General features: G+C 32.4%; 1 protein-coding gene across 1 annotated transcript; it reads left to right on the top strand.

The window, feature by feature from the left end:
• The first annotated feature begins 3,513 nt into the window (after positions 1 to 3,513).
• LOC141562521 (vomeronasal type-1 receptor 1-like) lies at positions 3,514 to 4,314 on the top strand. Its single transcript, XM_074302542.1, has 2 exons — positions 3,514 to 3,778; positions 4,157 to 4,314. Exons 1-2 carry the CDS (start codon positions 3,514 to 3,516, stop codon positions 4,312 to 4,314), a joined length of 423 nt encoding a protein of 140 aa, XP_074158643.1.
• Positions 4,315 to 25,669: the final 21,355 nt, after the last annotated feature.

Raw genomic sequence — 25,669 nt, 5'->3', positions numbered from 1 at the left:
ACTAAGATGACAGGAAAAGATAATGACAAATGTTGGAGGGGATGTGGGAAAACTGGGTCACTAATACATTGTTGGTGGAACTGTGAATGAATCCAGCCATTCTGGAGAGCAATTTGAAACTATATTCAAAAAGTTATCAAACTGTGCATACTTTTTGATCCAGCAATGTTTCTACTGGGCTTATATCCCAAAGAAATCTTAAAGGAAGGAAAGGGACCTACATGTGCAAAAATGTTTGTGGTGGCCCTTTTTGTAGTGGCAAGAAACTGGAAACTGAGTGGATGCCCATCAAATGGAGAATGGTTGGGTAAATTGTGGTACATGAATGTTATGGAATATTATTGTTCTGTAAGAAATGACCAGCAGGAAGAATACAGAGAGGCTTGGAGAAACTTACATGAACTGATGCTGAGTGAAATGAGAAGAACCAGGAGATCATTGTACATAGCAACAATAATATTATATGATGATCAATTCTGATGACTCTTTCCAACAATGAGATAACTGATGCCAGTACCAATGATCTTGTTATGAAGAGAGCCATCTACACCCAAAGAGAGGACTGTGGGAACTGAGTGTAGATCATAACATAATATTCTCCCTCTTATTATTTCTTTGCATTTTGTTTTTTTTACTTATTTACTTTCTTTTTTTCTGATTTTTCTTGTTCATTAAGAAAATTATGTAAATATGTTTATACATATTGGATTTAACATATATTTTACAATTTTTAACATGTATTGGATCACTTGCCATCTAGGGAAGGAGTGGAGAGAATGAGGAGAAAAATCTTAAACACAAGATATGCAAGGGTCATTGTTGTCTAATTATCCATGTATATGTTTTGAAAATAAAAAGCTTTAAAAACTTAACAAAAATAAAAAATAAATTAGAAAAAATTAGAAAAAGAAATTGAATAAGCCATCAATACACTCCTTAGGAAAAAAATCTCCAGGGTCAGGTGAATTTACAAGTGAATTGTAATAAATATTTAAAGAAAAACTATATGAAAATAATAGGTGAAGGAATCCTGTAGGTTTTTTTATGATGTAAATATGATACTTGTAAACAAGGAAGGGTCAGAACAGAGAAAGAAAATTATAGACCAATTTCGCTAATGAATATTGATGAAAATATCTTAAATAAAATATCAGCAAAAAATACAGCAACTTTTTAGCAAGATAATATACTATGACTAATAGGATTTTAATGAGGAATGCAATGCTGGTTCAATATCAAGAAAATTATCAACATAATTAATCATATTGACAAATTTATAAGGATACAAGCCATTTGATAATTGATAATACAAAACCCAATTGATAAATGGTGAATGCAGTAACAGAATTGAGAGAATATTGTACATAGTAGCAATAAAACTGTGTGCTGGGGTCATAAATGTTGTAAGCTTTCTGATGACATGGCCTAATCTTTCTTATTCAGCAAAGTTTGAGGTCTTGGACATTACTTGTTATTCTTGGATTGGAGTTCTTACACATGATTTACTGAGCAATTAGTTTACTGAGCCAGGATAGAAATCCTCGATCCACTACTGGTCTGCATATTAGCTAAGAGTCTCCCACTATATTCTCAGTATTGTAATGTTATTGGGCAATATTCCCTCTTTGCTCAAATATGGCAGAACTTTCCTGAAGTCCTTCCAAGACATCTCAAGCTGGAAAATTGTTTCACTATAAATTTTTCTGAGTTCTGTAACTCCTGAATCCATTTAGCATCCAAATTTAACATTATTCCTGAGGGAAAATGGGAAGACCTTGGATAACTTCCTGGCTTTTCTTCTCCAGCTTGGTTTCATCTCCCCAATATTGATGTTCCAAGTCTGTTTAAGTCATTTTCTTTATAATTGAATTCAACATATTCTTTACCTAATTGTGTTAATTTTGTACTGCATTAGCAGTTGCAACTCTTCAAAATTTCTTTAGAAATGAACCTATTGATTATAAAAAAGGGAAAAAGACCCACATGTGCAAAAAATGTTTTGTAGCAGCCCTTTATGTAGTGGCAAGGAACTGGAAACTGAGTTGATGCCCATCCACTAGAGAATGGCTGAATAAGTTATGGTACATGAATGTTGTGAAATATTATTGCTCTATAAGAAACAATCAACAGAATGATGTTGCTAAGGCCTGGAGACAACTTACATTAACTGATGCTAAATAATGTGAGTAGAACCAAGAGAATATTGTATACAACAACAATAAGATAATACAATGATCAATTCTGATGGATGTGGCTCTTTTCAACAATGAAGTGATTCAGGCCAATAGTATTGTGATGGAGGGAGGCATCTTCACCTAGAGAGAAGACTGTGGGGACAGAGTGTGATTCACAACATAGTATTTTCATTCTTTTGTTGTTATTTGCTTTCATTTTATTTTCTTTATCATTTTCCCCTTTTTGATCTGATTTTCTTTGTGTAGCATAATTGTGGAAATATATATAGAAGAATTGCACATGTTTAACATGTAGTGGATTACTTGCCATGTAGGGATGAATGGAAGGAATGAAGAAAAAAAATTGAAACAAAAAGTTTTTCAAGGCTGAATGTGGAAACTATCTATTTATATGTTTTCAAAAAATAAAATATGTTTTAAAAATAAAAAAAATAAGAAGGAAGAGAGTAATTCTAAACACATGGGAAAAAAGAAACCGCTATCATTCTTATGACACAATAATATTCTATTATAGTCACATAAAATAGCTGTTTAGTCATTCCCAATAGGAGAATTATTTTCCATTTTTGAAGTTTAGGATACTATATAAAAATCTTAGGGAAATATAAATTTAATCAAAATATATATTTTTATTATATAAACAACAATATTTGTAACAAATATATGTGCACTTTAAGAGACTGAAATATATTTTTAAAAAACAACATTAGAAACAAGGCAGAAATGTACATATTAATTTTTTTTTCTCTGAACTCTGTAGATGGAGAAGACAAAATATTATAGTCTTGAATGACTGGTTCCTGCTGACACAAATTTAAGAGTTCCTTACATCAAATTCTCCAAGTCATTTCTCTATCACCAGTATCTCCAACTGGGATAAATACTGTATTATTAGGATTCTCATAATTTAACTGTTTCACCAAAGAAGAATGCATGCAATCAATGCTTCAAGGAAGAACCCTTTATAAAAGAAGGGTAAAAGACATTAAAAATTCCCTATCAATACAGTCACCTAAATAATGTACCTACATTAATAAAAAAAATTTTTGAGTAGGTTTTTTTGGAAGATAATAAATAGTGACTATACTGGACATGGGAAGTGTCCCCCTTACCTCAGGAAATATCTTCTCCCCTTTTGTTTCTGAATAAATGTGGATCTACTGACTTTGGTTATTATATACCTCCCATTAACAAAAAGAGAATGGTTTCTTATGACATAGCAATAGGGTTCTTTTTTCTATTTCAGACTGGATTTGGGATCCTGGGAAACTCTTTCCTTCTGGGCCTATATATTGTGACTTTTTTTGTTGGTCCCAGGATGAGGCCCATAGATCTGTTTCTTACTCACCTCACCTTTGTCAATGATTTGGTGCTTCTTTTAAAAGGGATCCCTCAGACAATGGCTGCTTTTGGGCTCACCAATTTCTTGAATGATGTGGGATGTAAACTTGTCTTTTACTTTCACAAAGTGGCCCGAGATCTTTCTCTCTGTACTACCTGCTTTTTGAGTGGTTTCCAAGCCATCACTTTAAGTCCCAAAAGCTTCTGGTGGTCAAAATTTAAAGCTAGAGCCCCAAAATACAGTATCCCATTCTATTTCATATGCTGGACTTTCCATCTATTAACAAATCACAAGATTCTTTTATATATGAATGGCCCAAATGAAAGTAACAACATCACTAAAAGAAAAAATTACATTTATTGTGATTCCATATCTGCTGTTTCATTAGATATTAAACAATATGTATTTATAATTTCCCTTCCTGATGTTTTGGGGGTTGTATTCATGGTGGGGAGTTGTGGATATATAGTTTTTGTTTTGTACAGACATCATCAGAGGATCCAATATGTTCATGGCAATAGACTCACACCTTGTGATTCCCCTGAGACCAGAGCCACCCAAACTATTCTGCTTCTTGTCATCCTGTTTGTCTCCTTTTACTCTCTCAATTCTATCCTAGCATTATACATTTACTATGGGAAATCTTCTTCCTGGCTAGTTCATATCTCTGCCTTCCTGTCTGCCTGTTTTCCAGCTTGTAGCTCCTTTGTTCTAATAGTCAATGACTCACAAGTCCGCAGATACTACTTAGCACTCTGGGAAAAGACAATGATATAATTCTGATAGAACTCAGAAATTTTACCTCAAACTATCATCATGGCTAGTATAATGAAACAGGAAAATGGTAATTGTTGCATGGGGACAGAAGAATAGGAACAATAATTCTCTCTTCCAGCTACAGATTGAGGTAGCTATTTTAAATAAAAATTTGGAAGGGTATTTGTTAAATAATTTCCCTGGGCAAACCATTTGAACTTTGTTTAGGAGTACTGGACGTATATCCCAAAGACTAGGGGAAAGATCATATGTGTACAAAATTATATATAGAAGCTCATTCCTAAGCAGTTTCAAACTGAAAACTAAAGCAATTTACTTCAAGAATGGATTATAAATAATATGTTATATAATATTATTAATATAATGTTATATGCAGCATATTATTATATATTATATAATTAATATTATATAATATTATATGTAATTATATAAAAATAAATCTCTAAATAATATATCAAATATAAATAATACAAATATAAATTGAAATAATGGATAATGTACTGTTTTTCCAGGAAACTGGAAAACCTTCTATGAACTTATTCAGAACAAAATGAGAATTAAAATAACTTACACAATAATATTATAGATAGAACAATTTTGAAAGATTCTAGAACCTTAATCAATGATAATCATGAATGCAGTGAATTGAAGAAGAAATATACTACTCACCTTCTTCTACAGAAATAATGAATTTAAAATGCAGTCATAGAATTTTAGATATGTGTACAGCCAGAAAAAAAACTTTTTGAACTATGCACATGTTTGATGATTTTATACATGCCTGATAAATACATGTAAAATATAATTAAAAATTAAAAGTCTGAAAACACCAATAACTCAGGTCACAAAAATCTTAGCATGGATTCTGATATAGGTTTTCAGTTTGTAGTTTCAGCATTTTGTTAAACAAGCCTTTTAATTACAAAGTGGCTAATGTCATTTGTAATTATTCTGCCACTTGGAATGAGAAAATTAATAAAGGGAATATCTCTGCTACAGCAAAAATAGTAAGATAAATGTCTTTAGTCATCTGCTTTTCCTTCACTCTTCAATTTCCCCTCACTTTCTTTCTCTTCATGTCTATCTACACCATCCCAGGTATCAGTGAGATAAGAATTTCAAGTCAAACTAAATATGTTGAATTAAGGAGAAGCAATTGAATTATTTTTAATTTTATATTCAGAAGTAATGTAAAAATCAAATACTTCCATTCTTATGATGTAAGGGAATCCCCAACAATTCAAAGGGGGAAGAAAAATGGTAACTCGGACATAGAAAAGTCAAACATTCCTGGGTACTGACTTTCTCCCTCCCCCCTTCTCTTTCCCTCTCTCTTTTCCTCTTTCCTTTCCCACCTCTCTTTCTCTGTTTCTCTCTCTGCCTCTCTCTCTGTTTCTCTTTCTTTCTCTCTCTTTTTTCTCTCTCCTCCCCACCCCCATATATACAAAGCTGTGTATTGGTATATAAATATCTTGTTATTCTCCTTCATTTTCAAAGATGACCAAAATGATATTACTATTTTAGAGTCGAGTTATTGATTGTGGCTGATCAAACCAATATGAGCTTGGAATTCTCTGCCACAAGTACACAAATAGTCTACCACATTTGGGGTGGCTTCTTTAATTTTGTGCATTTCAGATTTCCTTTGGACTAATTCAGTTCTGCTTTGATAACAGAGCACAGTATCTTCTCTGATGAGGGCATGTTGTGCTGGGCAGACCTGTGACAGTATCTCCCATATCATACAATCAATTCTAAAGTTATTAAGAGAGACTTTAAAAGTGTCCTTGTATCATTTTTTCTGTCCATCTTGTGAGTGCTTGCCCTGTGTGAGTTCTCCATAAAATAGGGTTTTTTGTTTTTTGTTTTTGCTAAGCATACATTTGTCATTTGAACAATGGGACCAGCCCATTAAGTTGTGCTCTCTTTGATAGAGTTGGAATACTGAACAATTTACTTCAGAAAGAATCTCAGTGTCTGGGATCTTATCCTGCCAGGTGATCTTCAGAATCTTCCTAAGACAATTCAAATGGAAATGATTTTGTTTCCTGGCATGGCATTGACATCTTATCAAGGACTTTGATGCTGTCAGTTGTGAGGTTTATGTAAACTTATGCCCAAATTCATTTGCTCACAGAAGTTCATCACTTTATGTGTCAAATCCATTTTGTTATGCTTGCCCGGGTTCTGAACAATGGACAATGCTCTCGAGCTTTCCCAGGACTGTGCTTTCTCCCATGCTTTTTAGCATGATGCTTTCAGCCATGTTGTCTAATGCCTTCAATGAGGACAAATATGAAATCAAGGTCAGCTACCCCACTGATGGTAAATTTTTCAACTTAAAAAGGTTACAAGCCAAAATCAGAGTGGAAGGAATATTGGTGGATGATTTTTTGTTTGCAGAAAGTTGTGCACTCAATGCAGTCTCTGAAGCAGAGATGTAATGAAATATGGTTTGCTCTTCTGAGGCCACATGCTAATTTTGGCCTAACAATGAACACCAAGAAAACATAGGTTCTCCATCAGTCAGCACCACACCATCCATATGTGGAATTATCAGTTACAGCAAATGGTGAAATTTTGAATGCTGTGGATAAGTTCTCTTACCTGGGCAGTATACTTTCCAGGGATGTTCACACTGATAATGAGATTGATACACACATTGCATGAGCTTGCTCAGTGTTTGGGAGGCTCTGAAGGAACGTGTGGGAGAGGAGAGGTATTAGAATGATTATCAAACTGAAGGTCTACAGAGCTGTTGTGCTGACCCTATTGTTGTATATACATACATATAAATATAAACATATATGTGCATATTTATATTTATCTATTCTATTCTATTTATTTATCTATCTAGTTATCTATGCCATAAAACTAAGCACTTAGATATTAAGCTACCTACTAGTACCTTATGGGGATTACATAATTTAAGTATTTCTAAAAACTCAAAGACTAACCACCAAAATCTATTTTTCACTTTAGTCTCTTCTCCTGGATACTCTTTCTAATGACAAATTGCATTAATTTTATAAATGTAAAAGGCCTAAAGAGAAACAAAAACATGAATAAAGTATAGAATTTCACTTATTTCCTCCTATATTTTCTGTTTCAGTTGATATTTCCTCTGTTTTATTAATATCTTTTCCTAATGTAGTCTAATGTGGCATAGTGTGAATCAGTGGATATATGTTTTGTTTTGTTTTGTTTTTTCCTGTACAGACACCACCAAAGTTTCCAATGCACTCATTTAGGGTTTGTGAGAGCAACAATTAAGGTAATATTTGTAAAACTTCTTTGCAAATTTGAGGGTATGGCACAAATGCTAAGTTTTACATTCATTTTTGTTGTTAATATTAATAATATTCATATTTATTCACTTCTTGAAGGGGGGGAATCTCAAGGAGAGCTTTTTTTTTTTTAATGTCAATTGAAATAAAGGTAGTAGTCCAAACTACCTATTTGAAAGTGACAACTTGACTTCTGCTTTCCATCTGTGAGATTGTTTCATTCATCTCCTTTCCCCAGAATTAATTTCTTTATTTGATATTACATAAGATAATGTGTTCTACAAAGCTCCTATGTAATTCCTTAAATTCTCTGCACATGTCATAAGAAATGACAGAAAGTTTTTCAGGCAAGTCCTATAAAACAATTGTAGAAAGCAGTTAGAGGGAAGAACCTAAAAAGGTTACGTTGGAAGCAGTGATTACATGAAGAATAGAAAAAAAAGGAGCAGACCAGATAATTTAAAGAGTCACATATCTAAGAATGATAGTCTAGAGTGAATAGAAATAGAGATAATGAAAAGTATGAGAGAAATGAGCTTTAGAAATGGGAGCAACAAATCAAACAAAAAAAAAAAAAAAACACCTAATGAATAAGACTAATTGAAGAGGAGGAAGTAAAGGGCACTTACTTGCTGGGGGAAAAAAAAGGGAAAAATATAAAAACACATAAAAGTAGAAGAAAAAAATTACTAAATAAAACTCTAAAAAAGAAAGGTAAAATAAAAGAAGAGTGATTTAGCTAGTGGAAGCAGGGAAACTTAAAAACATAAATAAAGCAACTGAATGAATACAATAATGTATTCAGAGCAAAAAAACGGGGGAGAAAAATCCAAGATTAAAGAGAGGTGGGAGAAAAAATAAACGTAACTAATTACTTTTAATATAAATAAATGAGAATATCCAATAAAATAATAAAAAATTTAGATGCTATGAGGAAAGCAAATCTTACTATTTCTGCTCACAAGAAATATTTTTACAAATAAAATGATATATACAAAATAAAACTGAGGAGATGGGAAAATTTTTATTTCTATGTATTTAGTGAAACAAAAGAAGTGAAACTATCTGACAAATAAAAACATACCAAAAACTTTCAGAGATAAACAAGGGAATTTCACTTCGAATCCTAATTCTTAAAAGAAACAGAGTCCATTGTGGTCTCTTTCCACAAAGCTATAAGAAGAGACCCAGAAGGACAAAGTTGCTTCAGCTCAGTACCCTTCAGAGACCAGAATACAAATCTCTGAGCCTAAGACAGCTCCTTTTTTGGAGAAAGAGTCAGTCACTCAATAAGCAACTATTAATCACCTACTGATGGGGGTTGAGGTCCCTTTAAGATTCCTTTCTAATTTCCCAACCCCCATGGCTGACCTTTGATTCACAAATCCTGGTCAAAAAGCACCCTTTTGAATATCTGGGCCCAGCCCCCACTGGATATGAGCTTGCTTGAGTTTTTCAGCCCCCACTATCTGCTCAGGTTTCCCCAACCCCTCACAATTTCTTCCTTATCTGAAAAGCCCGCCAAGAACTTGGGGCACTACCCACAAGCCCCTTTTAGGTATAAAAGCACTAAGCTGGAGCTCTCTCTTTGCAGGAGTCCTTCCCCCCAAACATGGTATCTTTCCAGCCACGTAAAGGTTCCTGCCCGCCCAGTGACTACCTTTGGACCTGACGTCTTTCTTCAACTTTCTTCCAAATTCCTACAATAAGCCTTATTATCAGTCTAAGTTTTGGGGCCTGTAAATTCATTTACAGGGGATACTGCGCCTCATGGGACTATCTTACTATCTTTGTGCTAACCAACGGGGTTCCCCCTTTCCTATCTCTCATCACTACTATTTGTCAATACTGTGCTAAGCACTGAAGAAACAAAGAAAGGTGTATATGTATGCACATATCTGTGTGTACCATCATATGCACACCTTTATGTATTTATATACACATGGCTACAGCTGGGCAGAGAGTGAAGCTTATGTAGGATAATGCTGATTGTCCTTTGTTTCTGGAGAGGACCATTGACAGCATGGGATGCTATCTTAGCTTGTTTGTGAATTGGATTTAAGTACAAAAGAGTTGCACAAAGGAATAAGCCTCACATTCTCTTCCAGAGTCATCAAAATACAGTGGAAGGACAATATTAAGGATGGCCAGTGCAATGCATGGATATGCAATGCATGACCTTGGTGTTTTGATGTCTGACCAAGCTCCACAGTACTGTTTCAGCTACTGTTCCAACAGTCTTCTTGGCTGTTGAAACAAATTGTTCTCATCTAGCCATTCTTCCAGGGGAAGTCTTTACTTGTTTGGGGTAGAAATTCCCATAATTTACAAATTGGTTTGAGATCTGCAAGTTACTTTCTTTTTTAAATAAACATTTTTTAAAATTTTCTAAACATATGCATAGATAATTTTTAATATTCACCCTTGCAAAACATTGTGTTCCAAATTATTTTCTCCCTTACATCTCCCCCAACCTCTCTCCTAGATGGAAAGCAATACAATATATGTTAAATATGTGCAATTCTTCTATACCTATTTCCATAATTATCATGCTCCACAAGAAAAATCAGGTGAAAAAATGAGAAAGGAAATAAAATGCTAGCAACCAAAACCAGTAAAAATGCTATGTTGTGAGCCACACTCAGTCCCCACAGTCCTCTCTCTGAGTGCAGATGGCTCATTCCATTATGAGACCATTGGGACTTCCTGAATCACCTCGCTGTTGAAGAGCTATGTACATCAGAATTGATCATCATATAATCTTCTTGTTGCCATTGTTGTACAATGATCACCTGGTTCTACTGTCTTCATTTAGCATCAGCTCATGTAAGTCTCTCTAAACCCTCCTGAAATCATCCTGCTTAATGTTTCTTATAGAACAATAATATTTCATAACATTGATATACCATAACTCATTCAACTATTCTCCAACTGATGGTCATGAACTAAGTTTCCTTGCCACTACAAAAAGGGCATGAGTTATTTATGCTTTTTATGATCTCTTTGGGAAATAGGCTCGGAAGAGACACTGCTGGATCAAAGGGTATGCACAGTTTGATAGCTCTTTGGACATAGTTCCATACTGCTCTCCAGAATGTTTGGTTCAGTTAACAATTCCATCAACAATGTATTAGTGTTCCCACATCCCATCCAACATTTATCATTATGTTTTCCTGGTATCTTAGTCAATCTGAGAAGTATATAGTGGCACTTCAGAGTTATCTTAATTTGCATTTCTATAATCAATAGTGATTTAGAGCACTTTTCTTATGACTAGAAATGCTATAATTTTATTATCTGAAAATTGTTCATATCCTTTCACTATTTATCAGTTGGAAAATTATTGCTTGTTTATTGAGTCACTCTCTATAGGAACCTTAAATCTATCTACTATATTTTTCTCCTATCCTCTGAGCATAAAGGAATAACCAAAGATCTGATGTCTTAAATTGTTGCACATGCCTTCTTGCCAGACCACTATAACCAACAAGAGTGCCAGCTATTTTTGTTATACTGGTCCTGTCTGCCCATGAATAAATGACAATGTATTTGTATAATTCATATATATAATTTCTATAGTTCCTGGAATTATTCTGGCAGGTGTACTCCTGGGTATTTTATACTGTCAAGAATTAGTTAAAATAGGGTATCTTTTACTATGTCTTCTTGCAGAGTTTTATTTGTGACATACAATTGCTTGTGATTTATGTGAATTTATTTAGTATCCTTCTACTTCACAAAATTTTCAACTAACTTTTTAGATGATTCTTTGGGATTTTCTTTTTTAAGCACAATATGTAATATTTGTTATATAAACTTTCTTGAAATGAAAATTTTAAATGTAACATATTGAATTCTCTCATATTTTGCTGTGCATATGACAATGTGTTTTTATGTTGTATTTAAGTTTTAAACTAATTTTTAAGAATATTCTCTAAATCAATTAGTATTAGTGCTAATTATTTCAAAAGGCTGGGAGTTCACTATATCCACATATGTTTGAATAGTTTTTTTACATTATAAATTTTCCCTATATTCACTTGACTTCTATTCTTTCTTTTAAAAGCTTTTTATTTTCAAAACATATGCAAGACTAATATTCACCACCGACCCTTGCTAAACCTTGTGTTCCAATTTCCCTACAGTTTCCTTATCCCCTCCCCTAGATGGCAAGCAGATCCAATATGCATAAACATATTAATACAATTCTCTTACTGCACAAGAAAAAATCAGATCACAAAATAAAGTAAATGAGGAAGAAAACAAAATGCAAGAGAACAACAATAAAAAGAGTGAAAATGTTATCTTGTGATTCACACTCAGTTCCCATAGTCCTTTCTCTGAGTGTAGATCGATCTCTTCATCATAAGACCATTGGAATTGACCTAAATCATCTCATTGTTGAAAAGAGCCACATTCATCAGAATCAATCATCTTATATTATTGATATTGTTGTGTACAATGATCTCCTGGTTCTGCTCATTTCACTTAGCATCAGTTTATGTAAGTTTCTCCAAGCCTCTCTAAAATCATCCTCTTGATCATTTCTTATAAAAAATAATATTCCATAACATTCATAGACCATAACTTATTCAGCCATTCTTCAACTGATGAATATCTACTACAATTTCTTGCCAGTATGAAAAGAGCTGCCATAAACATTTTTGCGGGGCAGCTAGGTGACGCAGTGGATAAAGCATCAGTCTTGAATTCAGGAGGACCAGAATTCAAATCTGATCTCAGACACTTAACACTTCCTAGCTGTATGACCCTGGGCAAGTCACTTAACCCCAGCCTCAAAAAAAAAAAAAAAAAAAAAAAAAAAGAAATTTTGCACATGTAGGTCCCTTTCCTTTTTTTAAGATCTCTTTGATTATAGGCCCAATAGAAACAACCTAAATCAAAGGGTAGCTCAGTTCATTAACCTTTTGAGTATAGTTCCAAATTGTTCTCCAGAATGGCTGGATGCATTCACAGTTCCAGCAACAATGTATTAGTGTTGATTCTTTGGGATTTTCTAAGCATATCATATCATATGGAAAAAGAAATAGTTTTGTTACTCCATTCTCTGTTCTTATACCTACTATTTTTTATTCATGCCTTCATACTATTGTTCAGACTTTTAATACAATATTGAATAATATTGGTGATAGTGGGCATACCTATTTCACACCTGATCTTACTGGCACCTCATACCATATACCAAGATAAAATTGAAATGGGTTCATGATCTAGACATAAAGAAAGATATTATAAACAAATTAGAAGAACATAGGATAGTTTACCTCTCAGCTCTGTGGAGGAGGAAGGAATTTGTGATCAAAGAAGAACTGGAGATCATTACTGAACACCAAATAGATAATTTTGATTATATTAAGTTAAAAAGTTTTTGTACAAACAAAACTAATGCAGACAAGATTAGAAGAGAAGCAACAAACAGAGAAAACACTTAAGAGTTCCAATAAAGGTCTCATTTCTAAAATATATAGAGAACTGATTCAAATTTATAAGAATTCATGCATTCTTCAATTGATAATTGGTAAAAGGATATGAACAGACAATTTTCAGAAGAAGAAATTGAAATTATTTCTAGTTATATGAAAAGATGCTCTACATCATGATTGATCAGAGAAATGCAAATAAAGACAATTCTGAAATACCACTACACACTTCTCAGATTGGCTAAGATGAAAGGAAAAGATAATGACGAATGTCAGAGGGGATGTGGGAGAACTAATACATTGTTGGTGGAACTGTGAAATGATCTAACCATTCTGGAGAACAATTTGGAACTATGCCCAAAGAGTTATCAAACTGTGCATACCCTTTGATTTAGCAATGTTTCTACTGGGCTTATATTCCAAAGAGATCTAAAAGGAGGAAAAGAGACCTACATGTGCAAAAATGTTTGTGGCAGCTTTGTTTGTAGTGGCAAGAAACTGGAAATTGAATGGATGCCCATCAATTGGAGAATGGCTGAATAAATTATGGTATGTGAATGTTATGGAATATTATTGTTCTATAAGAAATTATCAAGACGATGATTTTAGAGAGGCCTGGAGAGACTTACATGAACTGATGATAAGTGAAATGAGCAGAACCAGGAGATCATTATACATGACAACAAGAAGATTATATGATGATTAATTCTGATAGATGTGGCTTTCTTCAAGAATGAGATGATTCAGACCAGTTCCAATTGTTTAGTGATGAAAAGAGCTAGTTACACCCAGAGAGAAGACTGTGGAAACTGAGTTTGGTTCACAACATAGAGTTTTCACTCTTTTTGTTGTTGTTTGGTTGCATTTTATTTTGCTTCTCATTTTTTCTGGTTTGATTTGATTTTTCTTGTGTGGCAAGATAATTGTATAAATGTGTATGCATATATTGGATTTAACATATATTTCTACCATGTTCAAGATATATTGGACTATTTGCCATCTAGAGGAGAGGGTGCGGGAAGGGAGGAAAATTGGAACACAAGGTTTTGCAAGGATTAATATTGAAGAATTATCCATTCATATGTTTTGAAAAATAAAAAGCTTTAATAAAAATATTAAAAAATAATCAGCATTTCTATATATTGCCAAGTAAGAGATAGAAAGATTCCATTTTAAAATAACTTCTGAGAATATAAAACATTTGGGATTCTCCCTAGCAAAACAGACCCTAAATCTAGATGAACACCATTTTTATACAAATCAAATTGTATCTGAACAATTACAAAAATATTAATTGCTCATGAGTAGATTGAGTTAATGTGTCAATACTATCTATATTAATCTACTATTCAGTGCCATACCAATTGAACTGTCCAGAATCTTCTTACCCAAAAAATAATAGCAAAATTCTTGTAAAAAAAAATACAAAAGATCAAGACTATCAAGGGCCTTAATAAAAATGCATAAAATCTTGGCCTAGCCATACCACACATAAAACTATATTATAAAGTGGCAGTGATCAAAACTATTTCATATTGGGCTAGAAAATAGAGTAGTGGATCAGGGGAATAGGTTAAGTATACAACCTCAGATTGGCTAAGATGAGAGGAAAAAAATAATAATGAATATTAGAAAGGATGTGGAAAAACTAGGACATTTTGTTGGTGAAGTTGTGACCTGATTCAACCATTCTGAGAGCAATTTGTAACTATAACCAAAAGCCTATCAAACCATATAACCTTTGATCTTCCAGTGTCTCTGCATCCAAAGAAATAATAATGGAGGAAAATGGACCCACATGTGCAAAAATGCTTGTGGCAGCCTTTTTTGTAATGGCATGAAACTGGAAACTGAGTGAATGTCCATCATGTGAAGAATGGCTAAATTAGTTATTGTATATGAATGTTATGGAATATTATTATTCTATAAGAAATGATCAGCATTGTGATTTCAGAGCAGTCTGGAGAGAATTACATGAACTAGTGCTAAGTAAAGTGAGTATAACCAGGGGATCATTGTATATGGCAACAGCAACATTATATGATAATAAATTCTTTTGGACATGACTCATTTCAACAGCAAGGTGATTCAGGTCAGTTTCAATGGTCAGATGATGGAGAGAGCCATCTGTACCCAGAGAGAAAATTGCAGGGACTGAATGTAGAGGACAATATATGATTTTCACTCTTTTTGTTATAGTTTGTTTGCATTGTATTCTCCTCATTTTTTTTTTCCTTTTTGATATGATTATTCTTGAACAGCATAATTGTGGAAATTTGTATAGAAGAACTACACATGTTTAAGATATATTACTTGCTATCCAAGGGGAGAGGGTGAGGGTAAGGAAGGAAAAATAATTGGAACACATGGTTTTGCAAGGGTGAATGTTGAAAATCATCAGTGTATATGTTTTGAAACTATGAAGCTTTAATTAAAAAGTAACAGGGAACATAGGGATAAAAGGATCTTTCTTTAAAATAATAAGTAGTATCTATCTTAAACCAAAAGCCAGCATTATTTGTAATGGAGAGAAGCTGGATGCATTCCCAATAAGATCACAGGTGAAACAAGGATACACATTTTCACCATTGTTATTCAACATTATAGTAGAAATTTTGATTTTAACAAAATAAATTAAAGAATTAGAGCAGGTAATGAGAAAATGCAAATGATGGTGATAAATTTAGAGAATCCTATAAAATCATCCAAAAACCTAAAGTAGACAATTCACAGTTTTAGCAAAGTTGCAGGATATAAAGTAAACCCACATAAATCATAAATATTTCTATATATTACTGAAAAAGCCCATTAGCAAGAGATAGAAAGAAAATTTCATTTAAAATTACTGCAGTCAAAATAAAATACTTAGGGGTCTACCAGCTTAAAAATGAAGAATTTTATGAACATAATTACAAAACACTTTTCACACAAATAAAGTCAGATCTAAACAACTAGAAAATATCAATTGCTCACAGGTAGACCCAGCTAATATGATAAAAATGACAATTCTGTCAAAGTTGGTCTACTTTTTCAATGCCAAAAATATTTTATAAAACTAGGAAAAATAATAATAAAATTCATCTGGGAGAACAAAAGGTCAAGGATATTGAGGGAATTAATGGAAAAAATTACAAAGCATGGTGGCTTAGCAATATCAAACCTAAAACTATATTATATAGCAGTTATCATCAAAACCATTTGGTACTGGCTGAGAAATAGAGTGATGGATCAGTGAAATAAATTAAATGCATGACACAATAATCTAGGCTTATATTAAACTAATATTTGATAAATCCCCAAACTCTAGCTTCCAGAATAAGAACTCACTATTTGACAAAAATTGCTAGGAAAACTAGAAAATACTAAACTTAGCATTTCATGCCATATGAAAATAATGTCAAAATGAATACATGATTTGGGCATAAAGGATAATATCATAAACAAATTAGGAGAGCAAGGAATAATATATCTATCAGATCTTTGGAGAAGGGAGGAATTTATGACAAAAGAACTAGAAAATATTATGAGGGGCAAAGAGGACAACTATAATTACATTAAGGCAATAGAAACAAGATCAAAAGGGAACTACAAAGCTCAGAAAAAATCTTTGGTTTCTGATAAAGGTCTTATTTATAAAATATATAAAGAAGTATGCCAAATTTATAAGAACACAAATCATTCCCCAGTTGATAAATAGTCAAAGGATATGAACAGATAATTTTCAGATGACAACTGTAAAGACACATTTAAAGACATGAAAATTGTTCTAAATCTCTATTGATTAGAGAAATTCAAATTATAACAACTTTAAGGTACCACCTTATACCTTTCAGATTGGCCAAGATGACAGGAAAAGAAAATGATAAATATTGGAGAGAATGTGGGAAAAGTGGAACACTAATACATTGTTTGTGTAATTGCAAAATGATCCAACCATTCTGGAGAGCAATTTAGAACTATGCCCAAAAGGCTATAACATTGTGCATATCCTTTGACCCAGTAGTGTCATTACTGGGTCTGTACCCCAAGAAAATTTTAAAGAAAAGAACCCACATTTGCAAAAATTTTGTAGCATATCTTTTTGTGATAGCAAAGAATTAGAAAATTGGTAGATGCCCTTGGAAAATGAATAGATGCCCATCAATTAGGAAATGGCTGAACAAGTTGTGGTACACCAAGATAATGGAATATTATTGTTCTATAAAAAGTGATAAACAAGCTATTTTAGAAAGTCTTGGAAAGATTGATATAATTAATGCTGAACAGAACAGGCAGAACCAGGAATGCATTGCACACAATATAGCAAGAGTTTGCAATGATCAACTATGAAAGACTTCATTCTTCTCAGTGGTTCAGAGATCCAAAGTAATCCCAACAGACTGTGGATAGAAAATGCCATCTGCATACAAAAAAAAAAAAAAAAAGAATTAAGAAGACTGAATATAAATCAATACATGCTATGTTCACTACTTTTTTCCATTTTTTTCTCTCCCATGGATTTTTCTCTTTTGCTCTGATTTTTCTCTCCCAACATGATTCAAAAAATAATGTGAAATAAAATAAATAAATTTACCAGGAAAAAATAAAAATTATATATTTATTTTTGACAATAATCTACAAAACTATGCATACATATTGTTAAAATTTTTGTGGGTATTATAATGAATTAAAGATTATATGTAATTGCAAAGGGTAAGAGAGAGATGCTATGATGGCTAGAAGACTGCATAATATCTGGAAACCCTTGAATAATGATTTCCATGATTATCTTATGCTTTAATAATTTTATAATCTTTTTTGATTTATTATTTGACACAGCTCCTATATAAAATCCTTTCCATTTTTAACGGTAAAAAATGATGGAAAAGAGAGGAAAAGTTATTTGTCTATGCTGATACAGAATTATTAACTTTCTGAACACATGTCCAAACTCAGGGATTTTGACTAGTGTTAGTTCCATGACACCATGTTGTCTCTTCTGGAAAAGGGATATTTTTCTGGAAAAGAATCTATTGGGTGTATTATGCAAAATTTTTAATAGTTCTTTAAGGGCCAAGAAAACTCAAGAATTGGGCAGAGAATGTAAATTCTCCCTTCATCTAAGAAAAATGTAACAACTTTTTAAATATTCATGAGTAATTTTAAATCTGAGAAGAAAATAAGATCAGAAACATGAATGTAGGCATGTGAAAGATCTTCCTTTTTCTAGAACTGTGCTTAAATTTCTTGGTGGCAAGGTAATAGCATGGATATGAGATTAAAAGCATTCACTTTTTGAACTTCTATATTCACTGACCTTGCAGGGCTTTGAAATATCCAGGAAAGTTTGTCTCCCAACTGATACTGACTAGGGTTCCATCCAGTTCCTTCATTTGTTAGGCAAGGCCAAGAGGAATTCTCCTTAGTCATTAGTAATTCTTCTATTTGAGACAAAAGTTAACTTTATCTGAGATAGCCCTAATCAACCTGTCAGACTATCTTTGTCTCCTGCAAATGACATGATAATTATAGCTCTGGGGAAGCAGCGCTTACAAAATTTGGTTCCCATAAATGGGTCTTTCCAAATCTGTCTTCATCATACACAAGTGCATTGGGAGTTCACAGTTTTTGAATTGTTCTACTCTCCTAATACCAGACATAGAAATAATTATAAGATAAGTGAGGTAAGTATCTTCATCATTAAACCTCAGAGAAAGGGATTTAGATGACAATGTATTTCTTCAGTGCTTTAAGCTAATTCAGGATTCTTTAATTAAGAAAGAAGTCAGTGAAAAGGGATATAAGATTTTCTCCAGTGATCTCAAGATGACACTCTTTCATATCTATGATGTCCACCTTTGTTTTTAATGTTCTGCATTCTTTTTTCTTCTGATATATTTATTTTGTCTTTTCTGTGGTCTTTTCATGTTTCTCTCTTCTCACCCTGCTCTCATCTGATCTAAAGTGATGTACATGGCTCTTTTCCTTTCTGAATGGGTGACCCAGTTGGGTGTCCTTCTCCACTCCTCTATATGCTTTAAACTATTCTAATATCTTTCATTCCTTCAAACTAAAAGTACTTTAAAATGCTTTAATTTGACTCATACTATAATAGATTTATTGTTATTTATTATTTAGTCAATTATTCATGTCTGACCTTCTGATTCCCTGTGGGGTTCTTGGCAAAGCTACTAAAGTCCTTTGCAATTTCCTTCTCCAGCTCATTTTAAAGGTCAGAAAATGGAGACAAATAGAGTTAAGTTGACCTGCCCAGGATCATCCAGGTAGTAAGTGTCTGAAACCAGTTTTTGAACTCAGCACCTCCTGAATCCAGGGCTGGCCCTCTATTCGTTATATCATCCAGTTAGCCAATATAGAATGTACTGACCATGAAAAGGTACAAAGAAAATAAACCTTGACCTAGGAGAGTATCATTGTACTTGGAAGAAATAGCATGTACAAACCCAAGTAAATGTAAAATATATATATATATATATATATATATATATATATATATATATATATATATATATATATATATATATATATATATATATATATATATATATATATATATATATATATATATATATGTCATGTATAGGTTATATATGTATTCCACATATATACATACACATATATGTACACACATACATGTATGTATGTGTGTATATATATATATATATACAAATATGTGTTTTGTACCATAAACAGCTAGAGCTTTTTACAAGAGGAAGACCTTGAGCTAAAGCTTTCCACACATTTAGGAATTCTGCATGTGAGTAGAGAGTGCATTCCAAGCAAAGCAATCAGCCTGTGCAAGGTCAAGAACATGGAAAACTAATGGAGAACAGTAAGTAGACCAATTTTGCTGAAATCTAGTGTCCTGGAAAGAAACAAGAGATATATTCAAGTTCCAAATGTCTTAGACTACACCCTAGATTAATTCTCCATCTCCCTTCCCAGAGCATCTCTCTTTTCTTTTCAGAGCCTTCATCAGTGGAACTCTTGCCCAGTACTAATGCCTCCCCCTTCCTAGTATCTCTTTTAACCTTTTCTTCCATTCCTCTTTACTCTCTCCTCTTCCTGAGACCTTGGGATTCAGTTTCTTCTCATTTCTCTACTTTGATTTAACTTGTGAAAATAACATGAAATTTATTGTATTTCCCTATTCTCTTCCTTCCATTGTATTATCTTTTTTTTAAAGTAATGTGAAAAATAATAATTAATATAAATTGCATATAATTTAATATTTTCTGTTATATAATTATATATAATTCAATATTATATGTAATCATATATAATATAAGATATAGAAATTTCATGTATGTATATATATATATATATTCACCTTTAGGCAAGATATTTACATATTCTTTATATAATGCCCCAGGTCTGTCTTTTCATCATAATTCCACCTGATGTCTGACTTCACCCCTACCTTTTCATGTACATTTAGAAAGAAGTGGCTTACTGTCTTCTTACTTTTGCCCTATAACTATTGCTTTTTTTATTTGTTCATATCTCCTTGTACTTTCACTTTCTAATGTATTTGAGAAGCAAATGATCTCTTCAGATTGGATTTCCTTTCTAAGAAGGCAGTCTCACTTAAGATTAACCTCAGATTCACTGGATAGACATTTTTTTCTAGTTGTTTCAATACCTGCTTTCTAAAGTGAATCAGTAAATTTTACAGTTGTGTGCCTCAAAGCTGGAAGTCTTGGAGTTGTTTTTGTTTGTTTTTTACCCCTTGGAGAAAACTATGAATTTTTTTCAGTTGGTATTTTTATAACCAGAAATTCTTGATAATTCTGTTGTATTTTTTCTGCATTGGATTATCAAAGGTTTTTTGTCCTATCACATTCTTCTAGGAGATCTATGATGCTTAGGTTGTTGTTAACTTTCCTAATTGTAATAATTAGCATGTTTTTCTTCCATAGTGAGCATTATTTTCTTTGATGTTACTATTTTTACATCTCTTCTCCTTAAATTGACTTTCACTTCTGTATCTTTTTCATTCCAAATTTATTGTTCTCTCTTTTGTTCCTTTGGTGAGACTTTCCATTGTAGAATTGTATTTCTTATCTATTCTGCCTATAATTATTACTGTACAGGATATAAATTCTGATTTTATAATTCCTGTTTCTCTTTTGAACCACTTAGTCATAACATGTGGTTCCATTCACTTCTCTCAATTCAGTATGTCTCATTAGTCAATAGAAAATGTCTTTTTTATCTTATAAGGTTTGGATGCCAAAACTCATTTACTACACCAGGAGGCCATACTTCTTTTTTTTTTGTTTTTTATGAAGTTTATTTTTTTATTTTCAAAACATATGTATAGATAGTTTTCATCATTCATCCTTGCAAAATCTTGTTCCAATTTTTTTCTTCCTCTTTCCCCCCTACCCCCTTTAGTAGATAGCATATATTCTTGTGAAACATATGTACTTCTATACATATTTCCACAATTATCATGCTGCACGAGAAAAATCAAATCAAAAAGAAAAAAATGAAAAAGAAAGCAAAATGCAAGCAAACAACAAAAAGGTGAAAATACTATGGTGTTATCCACACAGTCCCCACAGTTTTCTCTCTGAGAACAGATGGCTCTCTCCATCATAGGACCATTGTTACTGGAGGTCATATTTGTTTCTTTTGTTAATGTTTTCTCTGTTAAGTTATCTGTACACAATCAAAGTGTTTTTTTTCTCATACTTATTTTTTCTATTGCTCTCTTCATAACTCTAATTCCTTCCCCCAGTTTTCTTAGTACTAATTCTCAAATAATCTCACTCTTCTCTAATAGTGGATAATTGATATTTTATCAGCCTTCATCTCTTTCCCAAGTGAATTTTGAGTGGACAAAATTGACCTTGACTAGGTACCAAGTATTTTTCACAGGCTTAGTAGAATGCTACATAGCCCAGAGATGTCATGCAGGTGCCACTTGGTGTATATTTGTTGTTTTTGAAGTGTGGGTCTAAGTCTCTATGGGGAAGAAGGTTGTTGGTTTAAGTGGTGTTGAATTGTAATAAGCCTAGACACGTCTTCTCCCTTTTCCTCTGTTTCTGATTCTCCTGTAAAATTATTTGGCAAAAGAGAAAGCAGTTAATTTCAGTGCTGTTCTCTGACCCAAGAGAGCTTCTATAGTCTGGAGAGATGAAGAAGTAGATGAATGTCTGTCCTGGTTAAAGCAGCCTTCTTCATCCTGAAGTGCAGATCTCCACAGCATTCCTTTTCAATTCTGAAATTATAATCATGAAAACAGTTAAATTTCTTTAACTTTAGTGCATAATTTCTATTTTTGAAATTTGAAATTTTTCAGATGTAAGAGAATAAAAGAAAATGTTGTTTTTCATTACTTATCATTTTTATCAGAGATATATTCTTGATGCTTAAACAAAAGAAAAAAGTACAGAATAAGAACCTTAATTATTATTGTTTTTTAAATTGTTAAAATTTAAGCAAGCAAATTGAAAAAAAAATCAGTTATAAAGTAGGAATAGATGGAGTTTTTAAAATCAGTAATGCAGGGTTTTTCCTAAAAACAGATTATAAAACAATATATTCTCTTAATATTAATTTTAAAAATCATTAGAGATGATGTCTCTGGACAAAATATAGCAGTAATATGAATTAAATAATCAAGAAAATATTGGGAAAAAATTGACTTTTAATTAATGTAATAACTACTGTCTATCTATATCAGGGATCAAACAATATATATGATAGAGAAAAGTTCCAAGTTTTTCCTCAAAAAATCCAGGGATACATCAAGGATGACTGTTATTACCATTATTATTATAATATTACCATTATTAACATAATGCTAGAAATGTAAATTATAGTCATAAGATCATAAAAAGAAAATTTTAAAATAAAATAATGTAAGATAAACATATTACTTTTATGAATAATATGATTACTTTATAAATCTTAAATTTCAACAAATGATAATTTAAAGTAAAAATAAATTTAAGAGAATTGTAGGATTTAATATGTTGAGCAAATTATTAATATTCTTATATATTTTATTTTTATATATTACAAATAAAGCCTTTTGTATTGGAGCCAAAGAACATATAAACATTTAGCATGTGACAGATAATGTATTGTTGGGTATTCAAATAAAAGCAAAAAGAATGACCACTTCTGCTTCCTGGAGATTATATGCTAAAGGGGAATGCAACATTTTTTTACTTCAGTTGAAGAATAATATATTCTGTTCCAGTTTTTTTTTACCATTATTCTGTATATATCTTTCTGCTTCAAATGTGTTTCTTTAAAAAAAAAAATTATAGAGGTCAGACTTTTAATCCACTCTCCTTTCTACTTCTGTTTTATGGAGTTTGTCCTATTCATATTCATAGTTACGGTTACTAACTTTGTTTTTTCCTTCATATTATTTTCCCCATTTAAACTTTACTTTCTTCTTTTACCCTCTGTCTTCTCACCAGTGCTCTGCTTCTAACCCCAAACTTCTCCAATTTGCCCTCCCTTCTATCAGCTCCTTCACTATTCTAATTCTTTCCCCCTTCTATTTCTGTTTCTCCCTTCTGTCAGATTTCCCTTCTCTCTTTTCTTTCTCCTCCTGCTTCCTTATAGGTAAGACAAAATTCTATATCCAGAAAGATGTGTATGCAATTCTCTCTTTAAGTCAAATCAGATGAGATTAAGGCTCAAATACTGCTCGTTCCCCCTCCTCTCCTTGAAGGTTGAATTTTCTAATCAGCTCTGGTTTTCTCACCACAAATGATTGTACATTCCCTATTTCATTGAATGTCCATCTTTTCCTCTGAAAGGCAATGCTTAATTTTGCTGGGTGGGGGATTTTTTACTGTAGTCCATGCTCCTTTGCTTTCCCAGTTATAATATTCTGTATATTCCCATTTTTTAATGTGGAAGCTTCTAGATCCTTGGTAATCTTTACTGTGGCTCTTAAATATCTGAATTATTTCTTTCTGGCAGCTTGTGGCATTTTCTCCTTGATCTGATAACTCTTGACTTCAGCTACAATTTTCCTTGGAGTTTTCATTTTGGGGTCTCTTTCAGGAGGTGATCAGTGTATATATTAATTAATATTTTACCAGGATATTTTATCCAGGATATCAGAGCAGTTTTCCTTGATCACTTCTTGAAAGATGTTGATTATATTTTTAGATCATGACTTTCAGGTAGTCCAATAATTCTTTTCCTTTTTTTTTTTTTGAGTATAATAATTTTCTTTTTTTATGGGTTAAAATTTTTATAGCTTTTTATTTACAAGATATTTGTATGGATAATTTTTCAGCATTGACAATTGCAAAATCTTTTGTTCCAACTTTTCCCCTCCTTCTCCCCACCCCTTCCCCAAGATTGCAGGTTGACCAATACATGTTAAATATGTTAAAGTATAAATTAAATACAATAAATGTATATATGTCCAAACAGTCATTTTGCTGTACAAAAAGAATCATTGTCCAGTAATTATTCTTAAACTACCTCTCATTGATCAATTTCTTAGATCAGTTTTTTTTTCCCCAATGAAATAGTTTTACATTTTCTTTTACTTTTTTATTTTTAAAATTAATTTTGTATGACCAATGCTTGCTGTCTCATTGAGCCATTCACTTTAATTTCTCCAGTTCTAGTTTTGAATGAATTAGTTTTTTTGATTAGTTTTCTAACTTACTTTCCTATTTGGCCAATTCTACTATTAAAGACTTTACTTTGATATATTATATATTTATATATAATCATTTTTCCAATTATTTTAAGGAGGTATTTTCTTCAGTATATTTTTCCCATTTTGAAAAAATTATCTTTAAGGAATTGTTTTCTTCAGTTTCTGTGTTTCCTTTACTAAGCTATTGATCTTTTCTCCCAAGCTATTGACCATTTTTTCATAATTCTCCAATATAGCTCTCATTCTTCTCCCAATTTTTCTTCTATCTCTCTTACTTGATTTTTGAAATCCTTTTTGAGCTCTTCCAAGAGAACATTTTTCAGCTTAAGACCAATTAATATCTCCTTTTGAGGCTTCAAATGTAAGCATTTTGCCATTGTTGTTTCCTCCTAGATTTGTGTTCTGATCTTCCCTGTTATCATAGTAACTCTATGAGCATTTTTTTCTTTTTCTTTTTTCTTTTCTTTTTTTTTTTTTTTTTTTTTTTTGATCATATTTCAAAGTTGAACTCTGCTTATAGGGTATAGGGGAAACTGTCCCAACCTTTCTTTCTAGAGGATAGGAAGCTTTCCAATTGCATTGGGTTCTACCTATTCTTACCTGTTTTACGGGTCTTCTCAGGCTTACAATTTACCTTCTGCTCTTGTGATGGAGGTCTCATGGTTGTGTTCTAAGCAATTGATCTGCTGAGTTAGGTCAGAGGGGCCTCTATTGAAGATACATACTTTGGCTAAGCACCCCTCAAGGTATTCCCAGCACCATACCTGTGCTGGGCTATGTTCTTTTTTTGCATAAGTGAGGCAGACCTCTTCTGAAGTCTTTCCAAGATTTTTTTGTCACTCCAGAATCCATTTAGTTGCTTTATTTAGTATTGTTTACAAGAGAAACTGAGGAGAGCTCAGGCAGCTTCCTGGCTTTTCTTCTTCATTTTGACATCACCTACCCTTCATTTATAACTTTCAACATTTGTCAAAGATACT

Source organism: Sminthopsis crassicaudata, chromosome 3 (genome assembly GCF_048593235.1).
Source record: "Sminthopsis crassicaudata isolate SCR6 chromosome 3, ASM4859323v1, whole genome shotgun sequence".
Lineage (NCBI taxonomy): Eukaryota > Metazoa > Chordata > Mammalia > Dasyuromorphia > Dasyuridae > Sminthopsis > Sminthopsis crassicaudata.
The sequence above is the reverse complement of the archived record's forward strand: the minus strand, read 5'-3'. Positions and strand labels throughout refer to the sequence as shown.

Excerpts from the sequence above, each read along its gene's own strand:
- LOC141562521 (XM_074302542.1), top strand. The coding sequence starts at position 3,514 with ATGAGGCCCATAGATCTGTTTCTTACTCACCTCACCTTTGTCAATGAT. Across the intron at positions 3,779-4,156 it reads AGCTAGAGCCCCAAAATACA|CATTATACATTTACTATGGG; the intron begins GTATCCCATTCT and ends ATTCTATCCTAG.